The 22,195-nt window shown below is 26.7% G+C and overlaps 2 protein-coding genes across 4 annotated transcripts in view; one reads left to right on the forward strand and one right to left on the reverse strand.

Moving 5' to 3' along the window:
- Positions 1-1,189: 1,189 nt before the first annotated feature.
- On the reverse strand, positions 1,190-6,365 carry LOC111038183 (cytochrome P450 4C1-like). Its single transcript, XM_022321175.1, has 12 exons — positions 5,868-6,365; positions 5,704-5,813; positions 5,384-5,474; positions 4,598-4,786; positions 4,442-4,514; positions 4,082-4,208; positions 2,737-2,815; positions 2,495-2,601; positions 2,328-2,396; positions 1,985-2,153; positions 1,737-1,922; positions 1,190-1,635 (listed from the first exon to the last, which is right to left on the reverse strand). Exons 1-12 carry the CDS (start codon positions 6,028-6,030, stop codon positions 1,451-1,453), a joined length of 1,548 nt encoding a protein of 515 aa, XP_022176867.1. The 5' UTR covers positions 6,031-6,365; the 3' UTR covers positions 1,190-1,450.
- Positions 6,366-14,052: 7,687 nt separating this feature from the next.
- LOC111038177 (PDZ and LIM domain protein Zasp) overlaps positions 14,053-22,195 on the forward strand; it is a 30,548-nt gene continuing 22,405 nt past the window's right edge. The window contains exon 1 of one of the 3 annotated variants that reach the window (XM_022321162.1): positions 14,053-14,452. In XM_022321162.1, coding sequence (XP_022176854.1) covers positions 14,345-14,452 — 108 coding nt within the window. In that variant the 5' untranslated portion in view covers positions 14,053-14,344. The remainder of the gene's footprint in view (positions 14,453-22,195) is intronic. The other 2 variants (XM_022321161.1, XM_022321164.1) reach the window with 2 other exon arrangements.

The raw sequence follows: 22,195 nt of genomic DNA on the forward strand, positions 1-22,195 counted from the left end.
ATATGATGTGAATCATTTTTTATAATAGCTTTGTTGGTTTGTATTATGTGTTTTGCTTTTTTTGGACAGGGAAGAGTTGAAGAAGATGAATGTATTGCGAGTTGCGACATCAATTAACTTATTAGAATCGTTTGTTGAAATTATATTACCTTGTTGGTTACTTTCGAAAAATTTTTTAAGAGAACCAGATTATTTTTTTTAAATTGGCTTCTTTTTCAGCTTTCCTTTTTCTGTACTGAGAGCCCGAAAGTATATCTCCCATCTGACATTGTATTCCCTTTATTTTTAAAAACTCGACTGTACTAGAAAATTAATAAAAAGGTACAATAAATACGAATTGGAATACAAATATATACGAAGAAAAGAAGAACAATATATTTTAACAAAATGTTATGCGGATTACAAATGAGCTGATTGATATATATATTTATATATATTTTGAGATTCGATATAGGATTATAGGAAATATTATTAGTGTATACGTATACAAATATCAAATTGCAGGCACTATTTTTATGCCCAACGAGTAGTCATTTCGGGTTTAAGCATTAAAGTATCACACATTTTTAATACATACGAAAAATCTATTATGTATATGTTCATTTTATACATAAAAAATGTACATATGATATATAAATATTATTAATCATAATACACACCTTAAGTTAACGTAAACAACGTAACGTTTGTAGCGAACTAGCGACAATAAACATAATATGTTTTCATATTATGAACATACAAAATCTGGCGGAACGATTGGTTACAGTACTTATACAAAACTAAACATAATATAATACTTTATAATACCATACTATAACGTAATTTATATTTTTCATAATATAGATAATGAAAATGACGAAAATAATTCTGGCAATTCCGCCGTATCCCGTATGTCCATTGCCCATTGCTCGTTCGAGATAAACATGAGAGGTTAAAAATATCGCTGTGATAGTGATTATACGAGCGGTGATCGCCATGCAGTAATTTGTATTATATTTATGAATATTTAATAGGTATTATATAAATAATAACTGAAAATCAATAAATCCATAATATTTTTGCCGCCCCTAATTACCCACTTAAAATTGCTGCCCGGTGCTAATGCGCCGTTTGCACGAGCCTTGAGCCGGCCCTGCAGACAGACAGTCTTCGTTCAGGATTATTTTTCGTATACAAATAAAAAATTAGCTAATGGCTGAATGAAATTATATTATTTAATTCAAATGTAGCAACATATATTCCAGTGATTCACATTTCGAAACATACAGTAAAACTACAGAATAGAATAATACCTACTTAAATACTTAATATAATAATATCATCGTTTATTATGATACTTAAGACCACACAGGCAAATAAACCAGTTGACTAATATTATCAATATCTAACACAAAAATATTCAAAATATACTAATGACTAATCATCATAACTAGTGTCATCCCAGCAGATTCTAATTTCGGTTGTATGTTGGTCTTCTGTCTCTTGGTCGAATTGTTACAGGATAACCATGAACACTTCTCACCAATAAAACTAATTTTAACTTAATGTCTGTTAATTTGATATCTGTATGTACGCTATAATGTCGCAAAAATGTTGACACAGTGACTTTCATCGACCACATGGCATATTTGGATCCTGTTGTTTAAATTTTAATACAATAGTTAGGTATTACAATGTACAATGGTATCTATTGGAGTTTTATATTATTATTATGATTTCGCAAATTGTTATTTTACCTATGCAACCTCTTGGACCACCACTAAAAGGAATAAAGCTATATTTATGGCGTTTAGCGATATTTTCAGGGCTGAAATTTTCAGGATTAAAAGACCAAGGGTTTGGGTACAAATCAGGACTATGGTGTGTGCCTATTGGACCAATAACACACGTTGTTCCTTTTGGCAGTACGTAATCACTTGAAACTAAAATACAGTTAATTCAATACTCAATAATATGCACAGGTGTAATATTTAAATTCACTCACATATTTTAAGATCTTCTTCAATTTTTCTGAGAAGCAATGGTCCTACAGGATATAATCGAAGGGTTTCTTTTATCACTTTTTCCAAGTACACTAATTTAGTAATGTCTTCAATGGTTATTATTTGGTCATTTCCACCAAATATATTGTAAATTTCATCGTAAACTTTATCCTAAAATATAAATTAAATTTATGATCAAAAAGTTAGGTATTTTACATTGTTTTGATTTCTATATAAATATGAACTGAATAAATAAAACTGTCGTTTAAGTACAGTTTTTTTGCACTTGTCACGAAAACTTCGAGAATATTTTGTATTTTTTTATACCCGATATTACATATTTACTTGGATATCTTGATGTATAGCTAACATCAATAGACAAAAACAGATTGTGATAGCACTGGTTTCACTGCCCTGTAAATACATATTTTATATATTTTATTCAAAATATTTTTCATAACAAGGATATTATACAAGAACAAGATATTATATGAAAGATAGCAGATATTTACCCCAGTCATCATCGTTACAACCTCATCCCTAATATCGGCATCTGAAAAGTTTCCACCATCGTTGTTCAGTTGGAACAATATGTCCAAAAATAGTTTTGATTGGTTTTCTGAACAATAATACATTTTATTAAGAACTTCATGATTTAAATTTTTTATTACTGGTTAGTGGTTATACTGTTAAGCTGGAAATATATTATGTTGTAAAAGATGATAATTTAAATTCACCGTCCCAAATAACTCACCATCGCCATTGTCGATTGAGTCTATTTTAGCAATTGCTTTTTTCCTTTGTTCAAATTCATCTTTCTTTTCCTTTATCACCTAAAAATGTCAAATACAATTATGTATGGTATGGTGCTTTAGGAAATAACATTAGGTAGATATGCCATGTTAGGGTTCAAATAGGAAAGTTGGACAGGCTTGGAAGTTGTATCACGTTTATCAATCTGATAAATCTATTTCAAGCAACCACGGAATAAGATATAGATGTCTATGAAATGAAACTGACCAATAATACCTTCTAGTACCTACATACCGCTACTCGCTAGTACATCGCCGGTATTTGTGTTTTATTGTTTAACAATAATATTTTTCGAGTGAATGATAGTGACATGTGTGAATTAAACATGTGTGATCAAAAAATCAGTTTTTACAAAACATATAATTTACCTCTTCGTATTATTACTGAATAAAAATATGAATAATACAAATTTATCAAAAATTAAATATGATGAAATAATTGTAAATAAAAAGGAATCAAAAATTAAAAATTGTGATGAAACGTTAACAATAAACATTAAATTATAAAGAAATTCGATAAAATTAATGTGTTGAATGCAAAAATAATAATTGTACACATTAAATATGAGGGTACCTGCCTAATACAATAAAGTATTTGTTAAATAATGAAGGACTTTATTTCTATTTTTTTTTTCAATGTGCTTAATATATTAAAACATGTTTTTATTGCAGAATACCATTTAGACATAGCAAGTAAGTACAATGTGACCATGCAGTCTCTGTGAGAAAATATCGTTATTTTTTTACTTGGTGTATATAGGTAAACACATTGGCGCAACTAGGGTCAAAATTCTGGGGAGCTACGGCCCACCAACAAAATGGTTCATTTTATTAATTTAATTAATTTAATTTTATCTAACTTATTCATTTATAATAACCTATATGAGGCTTATATAGTTATATCTAAATAAATGGACAATAAGGGATATTTTTGGAGATGGCCAAATCGTAGTCATGGGTTCATTTAAATTAATAGTTTTGTTTGGCGCACCCCCAGAATTTAAACCCTCGCCCTCTCCCATAGTTGCGCCACTTGACATACTATAATATACAACCAGCTACACTTTTTTTTTTTACTATACTTTTTAGTTTTTACAATATCCAATTCTACTTTGACGTTACACAAACATAATAATATGTGTAAGAGTCTAAAAAAACAAACATAATATAAATTTACCGTTACTAGTTATTGTTAGGTTATACAAAACGGGCATAACGATCCAAAATTATGAACGACCAAAGTGAAGAGTAAGTGTTTATTGAAGCCTTAAATCTAAAAATACATACTTGTAATGGAAATTGTTTCACTGTTTCGAAGACTTTTTTCTGTCCAGTGAGTTTTAAATACATTGAAAACATGATTTCTGGGTACAACCATGGTTTGAAAGCTCGTATCGAATCTAACTCCGAAGTTCTGAAAACAAATTGACGTGATTATCAGTAGATAGTTATATATTTTAGTTAGGTACTAAAAGAAAGATGCAAATTAAGTATTCAGCATGAAAAACATCTATAGGAACTTAACATAAAATATTTTTTTTTATAGAATTGCGTATTTATAATGATTATAATATCATGTTTTGTAGTAAATACACAATATATTATGAAATATTATTCAAGTCCTCGAGACTTTTTACTTCATATTACATTTCAAGTGCTTCGGCGAATTCACACTCATTATTGTTTGACTGAGTGTCAAGATTGTAACCCATAGTAGTATCTAAAAATAAAATGTCCATTATTATAACACTATATTATGTTACCCTAAATTCTCAAATCATTAAAGACAGTATTATTACTTACGACAAATAGTATCGAGAGAAGCAGGTGCAATATAGTCCCAGAGATCGAACGCTCGTGTTTCATTTAATTCTTTCTTAACATTCCTGATAAGAATTTCGGTTTTCTCGTTAAACACAGGGAAAAATTGTTTCAAAAGTTTGAAATTGAAAGCGGGAGTGATCATGCGACGATGTACTCGCCATTTGTCCACTGTAATCGTTTTAGAACATTTTGAATTGTATAATGAAACCATAAAAATCTCTCTTTATTCACTAAGAGTGAAGATCTTAAATTTATTAAATTAATTATAAATATCAAAATTTATTTAGAGCTGATAAGTAAAATAACATATTTTGTTCCAACCAATTTTTTTGTAAAATTTTTTCTACACATTATTTATTTCACGTATAACATAATATAACATTTAATACTAAAGACAAGAATTTAAATTCTGATCTATCAAGATTAAAAACATTTATTTTAATCTTATAATTTATCAAAAAAAATTTTTTTTAACTTCATTATTTTTGTTAAGTAAGGTTCTTCCGTGGTCATGAAAAATATTTAAAATTCAAAAAGTATAATCTTAAAAAAAATATTTTTTGAGAATCTTTAAATAGCCACTTGTTCAAATCTAAATATTTTTTTCAAAAGTTATTACTATTCAAATTATTAAGTGTTAGGTACTTAAATATGTTGATGAACTAAAATTATAAAAATAAACCAGTTGACTTAGATGTAGCCATGTAGGTACCCATTTTTCACAAATGTATATCATATAAACTGTTGTTGTTGTATTCAACATACCTGGTGCAGTAAATAAACCTTCACCTAGAATATTCTTGAAAAAATCGTATATTCGGTCTTTCTGAAGGGCCTTCGAACTATTTAAGACAATCTAAAAACAAATGTCGATAAGTAAAAACTGCTATTTTTTTATAAATTTAATGGAGATGCTATTAAAAAGTTAACAAACTAATTTTATGTTCTGTAGATACTTGCCTATCGTTATAACTTATAATAAACGGAATTATTTTTAAAATTTGTATCAAGGAATTTATTATTGCAATAAATTTCTATCTTTTAGATAACTTTTAGCCACTAACTACTTTTAAAAAAGGAATTACTTGTACGTCTTCTGGCTTAACAATGACAACTGCAAAATATGGTCCTATCCATAATCTGTATGGTTCTAGATTATAATCTCTCGTATAATCAATAATTTTGCTCATGATCTCTGAAAAAAATATACATAAGTGGTACATTACATTTTTTCAGAAATTTGTATTACTTTCTGATGATCCGAGGAATTGATATCCTATTCCAATAATCGGGTACGATAGAGGTCCCGGCATTCTAGCCGCCAGTTTTTGAAAGTGCCTATTTTTCCATTTGAAGTAATAACATAATACCACAAGAATAACAACATTTAGGTAAAAAATTATATCAATCATTATCAATCTAAAGGTTAAAATTTACTGACTGTATATTAAATGATAATTATATTATAAAAACGTTTAACACAATATTATACTATCTGCATCAATGTATTAGTTTTGACAAATAACATTTAATTTAAATTAAAAATGAAAAATATCTGTTTACATCGATTTTATTATTATAATATTATAAAATTATGTTTCAATATTTGTCATACGTATGTTCGATACTAACTATTAATTGCCATACATTGTACATAATATCTGAATAAGACAAAAATAACTAACAGTTTTTATTCTCTAACATAACCTCTTATAGTTAAACCATTAACTATTATACAAAAATACATCGATCTTTTGTAGAAGGGATAAATAATAAATGATGCATACGTTTAAAATACTAGTTTCTGATTTTAATTATGAATTTATAGAATATAATTATAATTGCTTAAAATGTATTTACGTAAAATACAATTCAATAGGCATCTTTATTAAAATCCTATTTACCTTGGAATAATATTTAAATTTGTTTAAACATTCAATAATGTAATAGTCCGTTGAATCTTTGATACATTAAACAAATGTTCGTTTATCTTTACTGTTCAGTAATATAATTTTTTTTAAATGAAAAGTCGTTTATATTTTTTTTACTGAGGAAGAATAAAATAAACTAAAGATCTTGAGAGCACATTTCGTTGGTGTCGGCCCAGTTGTGGTCAATACCTTACCTTATTTTGATACATATGATTATATGAACTGGTTTCACAAGACTGACATAATAACATAGACCTTATACTAATAGATAAAAACTGCGTACAACAATAGTATTACGAGCTACGTAAAAACATATCTCAGTGATGTGGGCCATCTTTACGAAAAAATACAATTATCTATATATCTTACCCTGCCACCCCTCATTACTGTTCGTATGATTTTATCAAGTAATCAAAAAGCGTCCTGTACGTTGTTACGCTTTCCATACACACATAGCTTGTCTAGTAGTATAAGATTTATGCATAATAATAATAATAATTAGAGTTGTACTAGAGTAAAACCAAACTTTCCTTCATTCATTTTATTTGTACATACAATTTGGTACAACGCTATCCATGTTTATTTAGCCATAACGTTATCAATGTCGATGTGATAATATCAATTTTTATATCACATTGCGATTACTGAGGTCTGAGGGGAAGTTGTATTTTTCGATTTATTCATTGTTTCGTAGTGTTTCATAGAAATGGTATACGCAATACACATTATGCACGTTTCTTTTTTCGTCTTTTTCGTTTCGTAGTTTTTCGTTCAATTTTCATAATTTGTAACCAAAAAACCAGAATTCGGAACTGAAGTCTTAACCCCCAATTTTGTGTTTCATTTTTCGAATCCTGGGCCAAATTAATTTTTTTCTATAATAATGGGCGCCGAGCTAGTGCGCTGAATTATAAATTTCTACTTCATACCAAACTACAAGGTTAGCACCCAATTCGTAAAGGTGCTAAACTGAGAATGGTTCCCTATTATACATATAGTATAAATTTGTGTGTGGACAATGTACATAGGTACTTCATAAGTGTTAAGTACCTATGTATAAGATTGACGTGCTGTTAAAAATTGTTTTGCTCATCAATTGTAGCAAAAAATAAGTAATATTACACATTACATTTAATGTGAAAAATTTTAATATAGAATCTTGTTATTTATTGAATTTCATAACTTGTTTGACACAAGTGAACATTTCATCAAAAATCAATTTAGTATCAAATGTAGGTATAGGTATTGTTATATATAGTATTATACATTTATACATTTACAAAATATGTTATATTTGATGTAATGAACACCTACATAATAAAATTATATGTTGCGTGTATATCTGCAATTGGGTGATTATTATCCATGGCATCTCATAGGCTTTTAACTATATTTTAATTTTAAAGTGAGTTATAAATTATTATAGAATCATACTATCATACAATTTTCGACTATCAGTTTTTTTTTTGTTTTCTGTATAACCTTGAAAAAAATTTAATTCAGGGTTCCTCGCATGTTTGTGACTGGAAATTAAAAAACAATTTTGCATTAAGCCATATTATTTTATTTAAAGCGATTGACATTGGACCTCTATGTTTTGAACATTTATTATAGTGTATAAAAATTATTACTCTATGATAAAAATGCTAATATTATATTCGGTGAATTAATCATGTATGCACGGTTATTTATATATGAATAAAAAAAAAAACAAAAAAATTATATTGATAAAAACTTGTTTTCCATTTTTTTTTCATTTTTTCAGAGGCTTTTGAAAATCACTGGGAATTTTCGATTTTGACTTCTCAAATGCACCAACAAGATTCATATTTCTACTAGAAAGGAAGAAAAGATACAGAAGTTGAAAATCTAAGCTTCATTTCAACTACTTATCGTGTACACATAGGTACACACAAAAAACCCACTGGAAAATCAATACGAAACTTAATTTTAACAATAACTTTGGCCACTTCTACTTGTCTACCAGGATACTCACAAAGCGTTGTAACCATAAGTTCGGTTTTCAAAATTGAAACTCTCAAAATAGCCGGACAATTGAGTGAATTTTTTTTGTACATCTCCATGTCTCTTCTACAATCAATGGCCAAAGCCATACTATCTAATATATAGATCATAATATACAATTAATAAGTTTAATAATATGATAAAGTATATTATGAACTAAGCTCTATGAACTAAAATTGAAGGCTGCCGCCGTTTACGAGAGTAGTACTTGTAGAATATGGTTAAATATTTTTTTGCCGAAAACATGGTTTCGTACTGCAAGTAATATAGATTATTGAATGGTTTTACAGTAAAAATATCGATTTTAACAATATTCTAGATGCTAGATCATAATTTATTCTAGAATCGTAATAGAAGGCCGATTTTTTGTATCGTTCCAATTGTCCAATATTGTATGCTGAATTAACAAGTTATTTTAAAATTTTTATCATCTAATTATTTAACTAATTAATTCAATAATCAAAAATCAGGGTTTTTATGATTCTTAATAAAACTCTCCTCTACAATTTGTATAATAAGTATTTGTAAACCTCTTCAATAAGTCGTACTATTTGAAGTACCCAAGTAGACGTAGCCATGTTTTTATGTCAAATGGTTTTCATGATTGCACCCTTTTAATAACAGCTAGAAATATTTTGTAAAATATATTATTGTAATAAATCTTTGATTTGATTTTGACAAAAATTTGTTAAACCTAAAATTGTCCAATAGTTCTAAAAACAAGAATTAAAATAAATTAGGCAATACTGCCAAAAGGCTATATTCATTTGGATATTACTGTGTTTTTGACTGAGTGTTAAAAAAAAGCGGGTAAGTGGATATCGTCCTACTGTACATTAGGTGTCTAAGAGGTCGCTGTAATGGATGGTATTAAATTTGAATTCAATGATATTAAATCATTGTATACGAAAAACAATTCTAAGCTGAGACGATATGTCAGTCTAGGATATTTAATATTGTTATTACTTATTATTAATATGGTAGCCGGTAAGTTGAATTAATATTATTCTTAAATTATCAGTGATGCTTGAAAAATATTAAATATACCTATGTAAAATTGTGCTGTTTTGGAATCGAATTATACAACAAAATGATAAACGTTATTATTTGTGTTAATAGCTGTTAATAACTGCTTAAGTGGAACCTTGTTTTAAATTTTCAATCTTTAGCTATAAAAATTGAAAATTGTATTCATTTTTAACTATAAAATCATTTTCAATTTTCAATTTAATAAATATTGTTAAAATTTTAACTTAAAATGCTTATTAAAAAAAATTGTGCCAATATATTTTTAATACTTTTCAATGCTATCGTAACAAGTTATCAAAAGTCTTTTATTCATTTTTCATGGTTTTGAAGATGGCATCTAAAATATCAAATATAATATTATTAAACTGGTAACGGGCTTCAGTTATATTTAGCGTAATATTATGTATTATATTGTAAGTTGTTCTGCCTATGCAAGTTTTTCAGGGCGCTGTGCTATTAAGTATTCAGTTTATAGGGAGTTAGTAATTTATCTTGATAAAAGGTAATTGTATTGCATCGTATTCCAGCACACAGTTTGACACCATTGTACGAGTTTAAAGGGTTTTTATGAAAAATATGGGCTGTAAAAAAGGTGTGATGGATGCAATTGTGCCTGGAAATTGTGTTTTTAATTTGCATCAAAATAAGTGTGTCTATATGTATTTGATTATCATTTATCAAGTATTCAATAATTTCCTCGTTATCCACTTTGACGTCGTGTTGTTATAAAATTGTATTGTAAATTGTGTTATTATAAAAAAAAATTGTTATTATTGTAATCTTCTCATACCTCAATATCTTAAATTCTATTTTCGAAACGTGTACGTATCATCGAAAGAATAATTGATTTAAAGTTTGGTGAAAATTACAATTTATATTTTTTAGTCTTTTTACTACCTGACGTGTCTCAAATTACATATATTTATTTTGGTGCAAATTTACAAAGGCATTTAAAAAATGTTGGTTCAAACTTCAATTTTGCACATGACTTGTATAGTTGTTTTATAAAATAAATCATTTGTTTAAAATATTATTCCTGTTAAAATTATGATTAGTATACTACCTTTGAGGACTTATGAGAAACCTTTTATTTATTTCTCATGGTCTTTCGAGGCATAAGTGGTGCAGGACATGGACCGATAACGCTAAAAAACACAATTTATTTTTAATTCTATTGTTGATAAAAATTATAATTTAAAACCAGATTTTAGAATTTATGTTACACTGGTAAATTCTAAAAAAAATTGTTTTCAACTAATATCGTAATTTGTGCAAATCTAATTTTCCAGAAAAATGTACTGAGGTTAATAATTCAATGGTCACTGCAGCCCGAAAAAAATATTCAAGAACAGAATATGATGTCCTCATGTGAATTATCAATTGTCATTGATCAAAAAGTTTGGTGAAAAGACTGTACTATAAAGTTACAATACCTACATTCCTATCATCAAATATAATATTAGTAGATAGTACTAAAGTAGGTATGATGAAGAAAGTGTATTTTGATTTGTTCCTATTCTACCCGAAATGTACCTTCACGGCTTTACTCCAGACGGTGGTAAGTACTAAAGTAATTATTTAGAATTACACAACTGTTTGTATAGTTGACTGTTGGAGTAACTATTTATTACTGTGATGTTCTTATGAAGAATTATGTAGTTTATTCCGTGTTTACCAATTATAAAGAATAATATACTATATGCATATTATACCAAGTTATATGAATGATCACCAAAGACTAAACTTTTAACTAGTCAATTGTGGTAAGTAGCTAATATGGTGATGACGATTAAAGTCCCTTGAAGTCCCTCTAACCTACGAATAATATTATTTTAATTACAACAAAATAACTAAAATCATTATTTTTTGTTTCACTATCCAATTTCTTAGAAATTTAAACTTGAAAATAAATATCTGTATGAACAAATTAAAATTGTGCATACGTATTTTTGATGTACTTAGGTTTACGTAAGATTAAATTAATATGAGGATCTTTCAACCTTGTATTAAATTTTGAAAATTTGGATTTTAAAAAGTAATGCATTTTTAACTATAAAATAACTTTCAAATTTTCTTGATTTGATCAATATTTTCAATATTTTAACTCCACATAAAAAAATTGTAATTTTGTATTTTCTATATTTATAAAATGTTATAAGAACTACTGATGTAAAATCTTGCATTAATCTTTCAAGATTTTTTGTGAGCCTATAACATTTTTTAACAACACTTTTAAAAAAAAATTGTAAGTTTCATGTGTCATTTAAACAGCTTAAAATTAGTATAAATGTTTTGAAAATGACATTGTGTATGGTAATGTAATAGGTATAGTAAATCATAATTTGAGTAATAGCTTAATATTTTGAGTTACAAATCATTTTTAAATTCATTAGTATTGAAAATCGTTATTTTACCAGTAAATATCCAATGTCATCAAAATTTTAAATTCTATCTTATCAAAAATGTATGTGGCCTTACTATAATTTTTTTATTAAATGCCCGTAAAACAAACTTACAACTAAAGACATTGTATACGATTTTCAATAAACCACAGGTACCTAGCTATGCATTTTCAACTACAAAATTATTTGAAACATTTTCTAACTAACTGTAAATCTGACTCCAAACAATCATACAAAAATAGTATGGATTAGAGCACCAATTCAAAAAAAAAAAATGTATTACAATAATATCAACTTATGAGGAACCTTGTATTACATTTTTTAGCTTTTCGATCGATTCTAATTGTTTATCAACTGTTAAAGTGAAAATCGAAGCATTTTTCTACTTATAAAATGTCCACAGACAGCAGCACAAAAATTAAAAAACATATTATTGCCAATGTAGTATTACCGTGCTGAAAAAAATGTCGGGGGGTCTAACATTTTTTTAATATAGATATTGAACACTTATCATTTTTATGGGTCCAAATGTACAAATTCTTGTTCTACTTTTAAAAAATTCTGGGAGTTCTGGACCCCTCACCGTCCCCCACCAATTACGGCCTTGATTATTATCGTTGTAAAAATAATAAATTATGACATCGTTCTACTTAGAATCTAAAAATTATTAATTTAGGAATTACAGTATCCCTTTATTATTTTAATTTTCTATAATCTCATATTCTTATTTATAGATAAGATAATCAATATGATGTGAGATCCAGGAGTTTAATAACTTTGTGAAATTACCTAACTGTGTTTTTTTTTTCTATATTTGTAGTTAAATGTTAAAGCCACCTCATATGTCTTCTTGTAACACCGGTTAATGGTACTCACTACTTACGCTATACTAGTATATTCAAATCCAGATATCCTCATAAGTCATTATCACATAGAACACAAAATCAGCTATTCAACAAATATTTTAATAATAATATAACTTCTCGCTTTCTCCCTTCTTGTTGTTCTGATTATTGCTGATGTTTAATAGTATAGAGTTAAATACAATTTGTTGACCGACTCAAAATGTAACCGAGTTGGCGCCTCATCAATGTTAGGTACATACCGTGTGGTTAATAATTCTTTTAAAATAAAAATTGAAGTTAATTTATAGAAAATAATATTTAACTTATAATGTATAGTATACATGTAAGCCGTAAGGTAAATGCAAATTTAGATAATACCTACCTTTATCGGCATTCAAAGTTAATATATAAAGTTATATTACACTATTAATAATGAATAACCTGAGTTATTAAATTATTTGATTATTTTTTCATAACGCAATATTATGAGATTAATTACTCACCTATTAATTATTATTTATGATAATACAACACTTAGTTATGTGTCAAGTTACTACCAATAACTACCATTTTTTTAAAAATTAGATCAGTTCCTTATTATTTCATTGTGATCTAAATATTTTGCATCATGTCCATTAATCGTTATATTATTGAATAATAAAGTTGTATTTTACAAGTTAAAATGAAATATGAATAGCTATAATATTTTATTGTATCAACAGTTTGCGGTTATATCTACATTCTACATATTAATATATTATATACTTATTGTAAAAATAAAAATGTTTAAATCAAATTGGTCTGGAAAAAAAGACGTAGCCGATTTGCCGATTATACATTTTTAACTGCTAATAATAATTTTGTTTTCCGATTAAATCTAGGTGTCCATTATTTATTTTATTTATTTGATCAATTTTAATAATACAAAAAAAGTGCATTTTAACTTAACAAAGTGTAATTTTTTTTTACCAATTCAGCTTAAATCATAAAAAAAAAATAATTTTAACTTATCTTTGAATTAGTAGTACCACCGACTTTAATCGTTTATTTATTCTTATGAATTATGATACTTCAAGCACACGGTATACACAGCAGCTGCCCTGTCCTTCCACAATGGCACAATCTGCACCGCGCTCGCGGTTGATAACGTGAAAGAGGATATGCGCATTACGGGTCGAGTTGTCGTCACTGCTGGCGCATTTTATATATCCGGAGAAGCTTCAAAAATAAAACGTAGAGTTTAAACACGCGCGCGCGCTCACGTCTCTGTTCTAAAAATGCATTAGTCTTGGCTCACGTCGGTTGAGTGTTCACCACCATTTTAACGTCGGGAAATTATTTATTAACGAAAAATAATAAGACACATATTCAAAATAAATAACGGCCAAAACTTATATTATATCGTTATTTGATTATACCTCTGATTTAATTTTTTTGCGGTCGTGCTTAGTAATTAATTTTTTTGTGACAACGCGTATTTATTTAGGCATTTAAATGGCCCAGCTAATAAATTTGAAATTATCCAGGCACGATCAATCGTCTCCGTGGGGATTTAGACTACAAGGAGGCAAAGATTTTGGGACACCATTGCTCATTCAAAAGGTAAGATGTAGACGATTCGTTATTGTATCTAATTGGTAAATTATAAATAATATACAAATAATTGATTATAATTTAGGCTTTATTATTATTAAATTTAGGAATGAGCGTAGTGGTTAGGCAATAGTAATAGATACTAATAGTTTTCAATTAAAAATGTAAAAGTTTTCCGGATCACGATTGTATTGACTATTAATTTAGTAGAAAATTAATAATTATACATAATAACCTAAGGTATATAATAAGAAGATGCTACATTTGAGATTTATTTCAGAAAAAATATATTATATAACAGTGCCAATATTAAATTTACATATTAAAAGTTTAATTATGATGTGTTTTTAGAACTTTTAAGTCAATTATCAACATATGTACATACAACAGTTACTATATCATGTTTAATCTGATAAATAAATATTTAAAGATTCAAATATTCATTTTTGTAAATGATATAATATAATTTATATTTAAAAACGTCTAAATATTATGCATACTTAAATAAAAATTTTATCATGGCAATTATATTTTATTTAGTTTACAAATGATGGTATTTAAAAATAATAATAATAATTTCATATCTTATTGATGGAACTATTGATTGAAAGTAACACAGAAGGATTGAGAAATTTAAAAAAAAAACAATTGAATTCTAGAAAATATAGAATTTAGGTATTCCGAAATAGGTACGTACTTATCGATATAATTTTTAATTTATATTTTATTGAAATATAATAAGTTAAAACAACGTATAAAATAAGGCAATAAATAGGCAAAGTGAATGATTATAAAATGTTTAATGAAGTTAAGTAATCTATTTTTATTTATTTAATTTTAGTTAAGTAGGTACCTATCTGTTAGCATATTATAAAGATATATTTTACCTCAACTAAAATAAAATTGACCTTTAAATTGTTTTTGTATATAGTTGCCACTATAATGTTAGCTATTACGTCTCATTAGTTATCATAGTATTATTTGTACATTCCATTAATTTCGTAAATAATTACTCGAATATATTTGTTTTTAAATTTTGATAAATTAATTATTATTTCAGTGATTCAATTTCCATGTACATGTGCTTGTCTATAGTTCTTCCAACATAAATAAATTCCATTCAATAAAACTCGAAGCATTGAGAGTATTGAGACCATTCCATCAGTATAAGTTACCATACGAGTATAGAGCCTTTTCTATTTATGTAGCTGTGCGTATTGGCCTTCTGTAATTTGGGCAATGTTCCCACTGTCACAAGTTGTTCGATTGTTATAATCGCCAATCACGAAATCAATTCGTAATCAACCCAATTTAGCAATTAATACCCATCATTATATCAAAATTATGTGTTTTCGGTCGTTTTCCATTGCAAAACTGAGAGTAGGTATATAAACTTTATGGTCCAGAGGATTACCACGGATAATTATCTTAGATGTGGTATATTGGTTTGGCAGTCAAGCAGAAACAAAATATCCGAAAAATCTATTATGTCCGTGATGACATTTGTGGCTCTATAGTTCATCACGATTCTCCCACGATTACAATGACCCCTGTACTCTGTAGGCTGTTAGGTATATTAGAATTAGATACATCTAACAATATTGTGTTAAATATGTATATGTACATTTGTAAACGTAATTCAAGATTGGGTCATAGCTCATATAGTACGGCGGTACGGGTCATTACAGATAATTGAAAATAAATGCAAAGTAATTATTATAATATTTTGTTTTTTTTTTATTTAGGATGTTATGGCGAATAAAAAATTTTCAATTTCATTATAGATTCCTGTAACTAAACTTTTTATAACTTCCGAGACTTGGGCCCTAGGCGAATAACAATTTTTTGCTTACATTACTATTACGATTTAATAGTAGGTAAATTTAATTTAATAGTAGGTAATAGCCTGTAAAGTGTAAACTGCAGCTGGGCTAAGTGAAGGTAAATAAATGATGTCTAACATATATACATATATATAATACATATTATATTCACTGTACAATTACAATATAGGTACATATTATGTTGAAATACCATAAAAAGTATAATATAGGGTATATAAAAACATTGAAAATCTTTTTAGTAGGAATTCCATAATGCACAAAATATTTGAAGAAATATTCTCACTCAATATAATTAATGATTATTAATTTTGAATTTTGATAATGTAACAATAATAATAGGTTTAAAACATTAAACCTAAAAAATAAGTCCCGTGTACTTAAATTGTAACAATAATGCAATGTAATAATTTTAAGTTTTAATTAAAAATATTAATAATTTTAAATATACATGTAGCATATTATCCAATAACTATATAGTATAAATAAGATATTATTATGTAAAAGTGTAAAACATATACTTTATACATACCCGATGGATAGTTATGAATTTATGATGTTACATGTAATATAAATGTTTTATTATTTTATTAGTTTGGGATTAGTTATAGAACGACAGTTTATATTAATTAACTAGGTATATTATATTTCAAACGTATAAAGTTTATTGGAATATAATACGTAACCAAAAATTATTTCAACCTATGTTCGTTCACAAATGGCAAAACACTTGTTTAAACAATGGCACTTGTACATAAGTATTATTATTATAACTACGTTAACCATGTTTACTTGTCGTGGACAATAAAAAATACTAATATACGACTTTTATTCCTATGTGTTAAAAAATTTATTAAATTACTTTGGTGTGTATTCATTTTCGTAGTATACGCTCGTTTATTTTAGGTTTTAATATGAATTATGTAAGTAATACTAGGCCGAAATTCTTTACTCAATTACACATGATTGATATAATATGCATTTTATTAAAAATGTAACTAAATTTGGCAATAATTTAAAAAAATAAAGTTGGTAGTTTTAAATTATCAAAAATAAAATTATGAGACGAAGAATCATTATTTTTGAGAAAGCAAAAATACAATAAAAGGCTCCTATTTTTGTGAAATCTGGTAATTTTAATACTATCTTATGCCGTTTAATTGAACGCCAAAAACAGGTCTTACAAGTGGCGATAAATTGTACCAACGAGTGCGTGACACTCACTATTTTAACATATACCTAGTTGGTATATATTCTACGAAAACTACATTGTCAACGAATTTCCTCTAATAAATCGTATTTGACCATATTATTTTTTTAAACATGAAAAATGTCTAATATTTTAGTTAAAAGAGTATTGATAATATTAGAAAGTATATAGGTCGCAGGTATTTATCGTAAAGTTGTTAATGTGAGATATTAATTATTAATTGGGTTTATTGTATTGTAAATCTCATTTATAGCGAAATAGAGAAATAGAGAATAGATATTTATATAATTACAATATTAACACGATGGACGACATTTTCCTTATGAATAAGGAAGTTGTTACCTGTCAATTTAAATTGAATACACATAATAAATTAATAACGGTAATTGAGGGAGATTTAAAAATGCATTGTTTTAGAATTGCAGATGTGTTTGCATTTTAAACAAAAATTTGTGACCTACTCTTCTAATAAAACGATCATCAGCAGTAATCAAAATAAAACAATGAAATAAATAATAATATGGTAAAATTTGAAAACATAAAAATGTCTTTCTCTCAAAATGCAATCATATCTTGTATTTACACATTTATTTTACACATGCCACTTTTGATTATGTATATATCAGGACAGTAGAAGTATATATAGATAATATAGACGATATATTTTACATTAGTTTTTACTCTTTGATTTTTTAAAACTATATTGAAAATCATTAACCAAGTTTAATATTTATTTCATTGTAAATTATAATATACTAATGATTGACGATATTTGAAAATTAATGAGATTACTCAATTTAGTTAGTCAAACGTATACGAACATTTAAATAGTGTTTGTACTTTGTAGACCTTTTATATTATATTATAAAAGTCAGTGAGTGACGTACTGACATCGATATTCGTCGAATGCCGCATAAGGCTTAACATCCAAACATTTATAATATGTTTGCAAAATATAACTTCCGTTTGATGTCATTCTGTCACCTCTCGACCTAATATATGTTTTTAATTTGACGATAGTTTACAAAAAAAAAAAAAAATGATATTCGCTGTCTGTTCGTTCTTGTCAATGTTTCTGTTTTTATATAAAGACTTTAAATTTGTTATATATATAAGCTGCAGGAGTGCGATCATTTAAATATTTAATAACTTACATTTTTATATTTTACAAAAATCACTAATGATTATTGAAACTAACCTAAACAATTTGCTAAAAACTTAATATGACACATCATAAGATACATAAGATACATACGTAATTATAATATTAAGTTAATTTTAAATATTCCGGAAATATATTTTTTTTTTTTTTGGGTTAATGATATTAAGAAAAACAATGCAGAACAGTTCGAATGTTCGGGAACTATGCCAGAAAGTGAAGTGTGCACAAATTTCGTTTTGGCAAAATATTGGTCATAGCAATTAACTTTACTAGATCACATTATATAATATGATTTGGCGATTGAATAGCCTCGAAACTTCCACCGCATCAGATAATGTGTTTAGCTCATCATCATATTATTAATTGATTATTATTTCGTTTTTATAATTTACGAAACTTCAAAAAAATATCATAAGCAGATGCTGCTATCATGTACGAAAAATGCTTTAACACCGCGGTCTAGATAGTAGATTCTCGACATCTGCGCTGTCAAGTAAATGTTTTACATAAATAAATCCAACAATAAAATGGATTTGGACATGGCTTAATAGCGACCAAGTAAATAGTTATAAATAACTTATGGAATAATAAGTTAAACAAAAACTAAAAATGGGTTTACTTTTTGAAGACACAGCTTATACAAATGAGTTTTATTCGTTTTTAATGGGTTCACCCATATGATATTATCTATGTGTTTACAAATAGGACGAAGCAAACCATAATAAAATGTAATAAATAAGTACCTATAGCACATTTAGTCTTGATGTCTTTATACAATTGTTATTTAAGTCCAAAAACATTACAAAATATGTATTTGTACTCTATGTAGATATATTTGAGAGTTAAGTTATACTTTGAGTAAATATCTTTTTCATAGTACCTATTAAATATTAGGTACTTTCGTTTATATATTTTTTTTAAGGTTACACTTATAATATGCAAACAAAATTCAAATATGTTTATGTGTATGTGTACATTTCAATAATATTATTCATGATATAAGATTAAAAAGAGTATATTTTTACTTTTGACAACTAATAACGCATATAAACACATGTGTACTAAAGTAATAAATACTATTAAAAACGTTAACAATCGTATTAAATACAGTTAATAATAATTATATCAAATATTAGATTTTACAAATAAAAATACTTACAATTTAAATAAACTATTTTTTTAAATACCTATAGGTTAAGGTCAATAACAATAAATATATCCTACCTCAACTTGTTAGAGTTAAATTTAAATTATTATTCGCACTATTTTTCTAAAACCTACATTGTGGACAAAAATATTTGGTTGTAATGCCAACAATCCTAAAAATAAAATAATCTTCATTTGGTCGAGTGTAGCCAAATATTTCATCATTATAAAACACTTCAATTATTATTCCTATAAAAATATAAAATGAATATTATACAATATTTTTATGGTTCGCGTTTTGATTACTACCTATATTATTATATTTTGTTGATGAGTAATATTTAGTTTTGATGAAATATTTTTCCATGAATTCTATGCATACTTATCTAATTAGTGATTACTATAGGCCTAAAAACTTGTGTCATAAGAAAATATGAATCTAAAAAAATGTAAAAAAATAAATTAGATGTCTTAATAGCTTAAAACAGCCAAAATATTTTGAAAATTATTATCTGATATTTGAAAATGCTATTATATTTTGTGAAAATTTCAAGTTGAATTATGTTGTAAACAGTTACCTATTAATTTTTAATTTACAAAATTTTGTTGAAAACTACAGGTGATGCTTAAATTTTCTCTTTTTTCAGTTTTTTTTTTAGTTTTTGATTACTATGAAAAGTACAGGGAATTTTTACCAATTTGCTACTAGAAACCATTCTCAAAGCTTAAGATTAAAGAATATTTTTAATATATAAATTTGATGACAGTAAAAACACATCATTATGACATTATAAAACCATCATCACTCCGCACAAAATTTAAAAATGTGTAGGTAGGTACCTAACTGTTCACTGTTATAATGTCGTTGAAGAATGAACAATTTAAAAGGAATATCATAATGTATTAAAACATTATTTTATATACCTAATGATATAATATACGTGGCACATATACGTCATTTAAACATTAATTTAACTACAAAAAGATGGGGACGAATGCTTCTGCAGGGGGACTAAAGATACACCACTGTTATTATGTATGCTGGTTTCCACCAGGATATGCATTTTTAAAAGAACTGTTTTCAAATAACTACATTTTCTATTGTTCAAAAGGGTATCACAAATAAAACATGTATAATAATATCTTATAAGCACCACAAATTGTATAAGGTATCATGCAAATATTTTATTTTAAGAAATTATTAATTTTATTTCACTAAAAGTACCTATTTCATTTTGTATTTAAATGTTCATCGACGCATGCAGCACAATGCTGCACATATACTGTATGTCTGTACTTCTATATGTCCATATAGTAATATAAATTTGCTTGTTTAATCTATTGAATTAGCAATAATTATTGAGATTGTAACTTTTAGAAATTATTAGACACCTCGATTTATGTTCACTATTACATAGATAAACACATCTCTATAATATGTTAAAATCATGCACAGACCAAATATTTTACACAATTATTGTTGTTGAATGTATTAAATACAATTGCCAGCAATAGATAGGTAGGTTAGTAGATAGGTTATACGCGACTCAATTATAAAACATTAGTAAAACTATAGTTGTTGAGACATGACATAAATTGTTAAATCCAACTGTTTTATTTATTGTTTATTGTAAAAATTCGATACCTATACTTGGTATATCTGCAATAATACGCATATAGGCTCCCATAAGAAAAAAACAATTTACACACACATTTTTAGATATTTATTCTACTCTTTTAATCGGTTTACACGTTTCGCAATAAACAATTCCAGTAGTTTAATCATAATTCGAGTGATTTTAGTTGGATATATTTCATGAGTCTTGCTGAGAAAATAATGCAATCATGCAAATTTCTCTGAAACGTATTATGGAATATTGTTACCTACATCAAGCATTTTTCTTTAAATTACACGAAAACAATTACGTTGGAATTATTTAAACATCTATAAATACATTCCACAAACATAGGTATTTCTTATTTTTTTAATATTACGTAGGTACCTAACTTTTTTCCCAACGGTGGAGTAAGTAATTGATTAGTATTTTCTATGTAACAGTATTGAGGCGGTTAGGCCCTAGGCAATATAGGCATTATGTGTTTTAAACAAATAAATGGAAAACTAGTAAAATGCCATTAATTTGTAAATTTTAATGTAGACAAGTAATGTAACCAGATTACCACACGTCCACACTCATAATGTTGTTCTATTCTATTTTATCAAAGATAAAATTATTATGTTAGTTGTTGTATACAACACAGTTTAGCCTTTAAAACGTTTTTGATTTATTATGTTATAATTGTATAACTTTTCCATTGTTTCCTCATAATAAAATATTTATATTATTTAGAGTGATATTGTTAATATAGAATTTATAAGATTTGTTGTAGTA

The sequence above is a fragment of the Myzus persicae genome, unplaced genomic scaffold (genome assembly GCF_001856785.1).
Source record: "Myzus persicae strain clone G006 unplaced genomic scaffold, MPER_G0061.0, whole genome shotgun sequence".
NCBI classification, from domain to species: domain Eukaryota; kingdom Metazoa; phylum Arthropoda; class Insecta; order Hemiptera; family Aphididae; genus Myzus; species Myzus persicae.

What these genes read in the sequence shown, in the direction of transcription:
- LOC111038183 (XM_022321175.1), bottom strand. Translation starts at nt 6,030, where the DNA reads ATGATTGATATAATTTTTTACCTAAATGTTGTTATTCTTGTGGTATTA. An exon ending in TTCTCTCGATACTATTTGTC is followed by an intron (nt 4,515 to 4,597) that starts GTAAGTAATAAT and finishes TTTTATTTTTAG; the next exon opens with ATACTACTATGGGTTACAAT. An exon ending in TGGTCCAAGAGGTTGCATAG is followed by an intron (nt 1,636 to 1,736) that starts GTAAAATAACAA and finishes TTTAAACAACAG; the next exon opens with GATCCAAATATGCCATGTGG.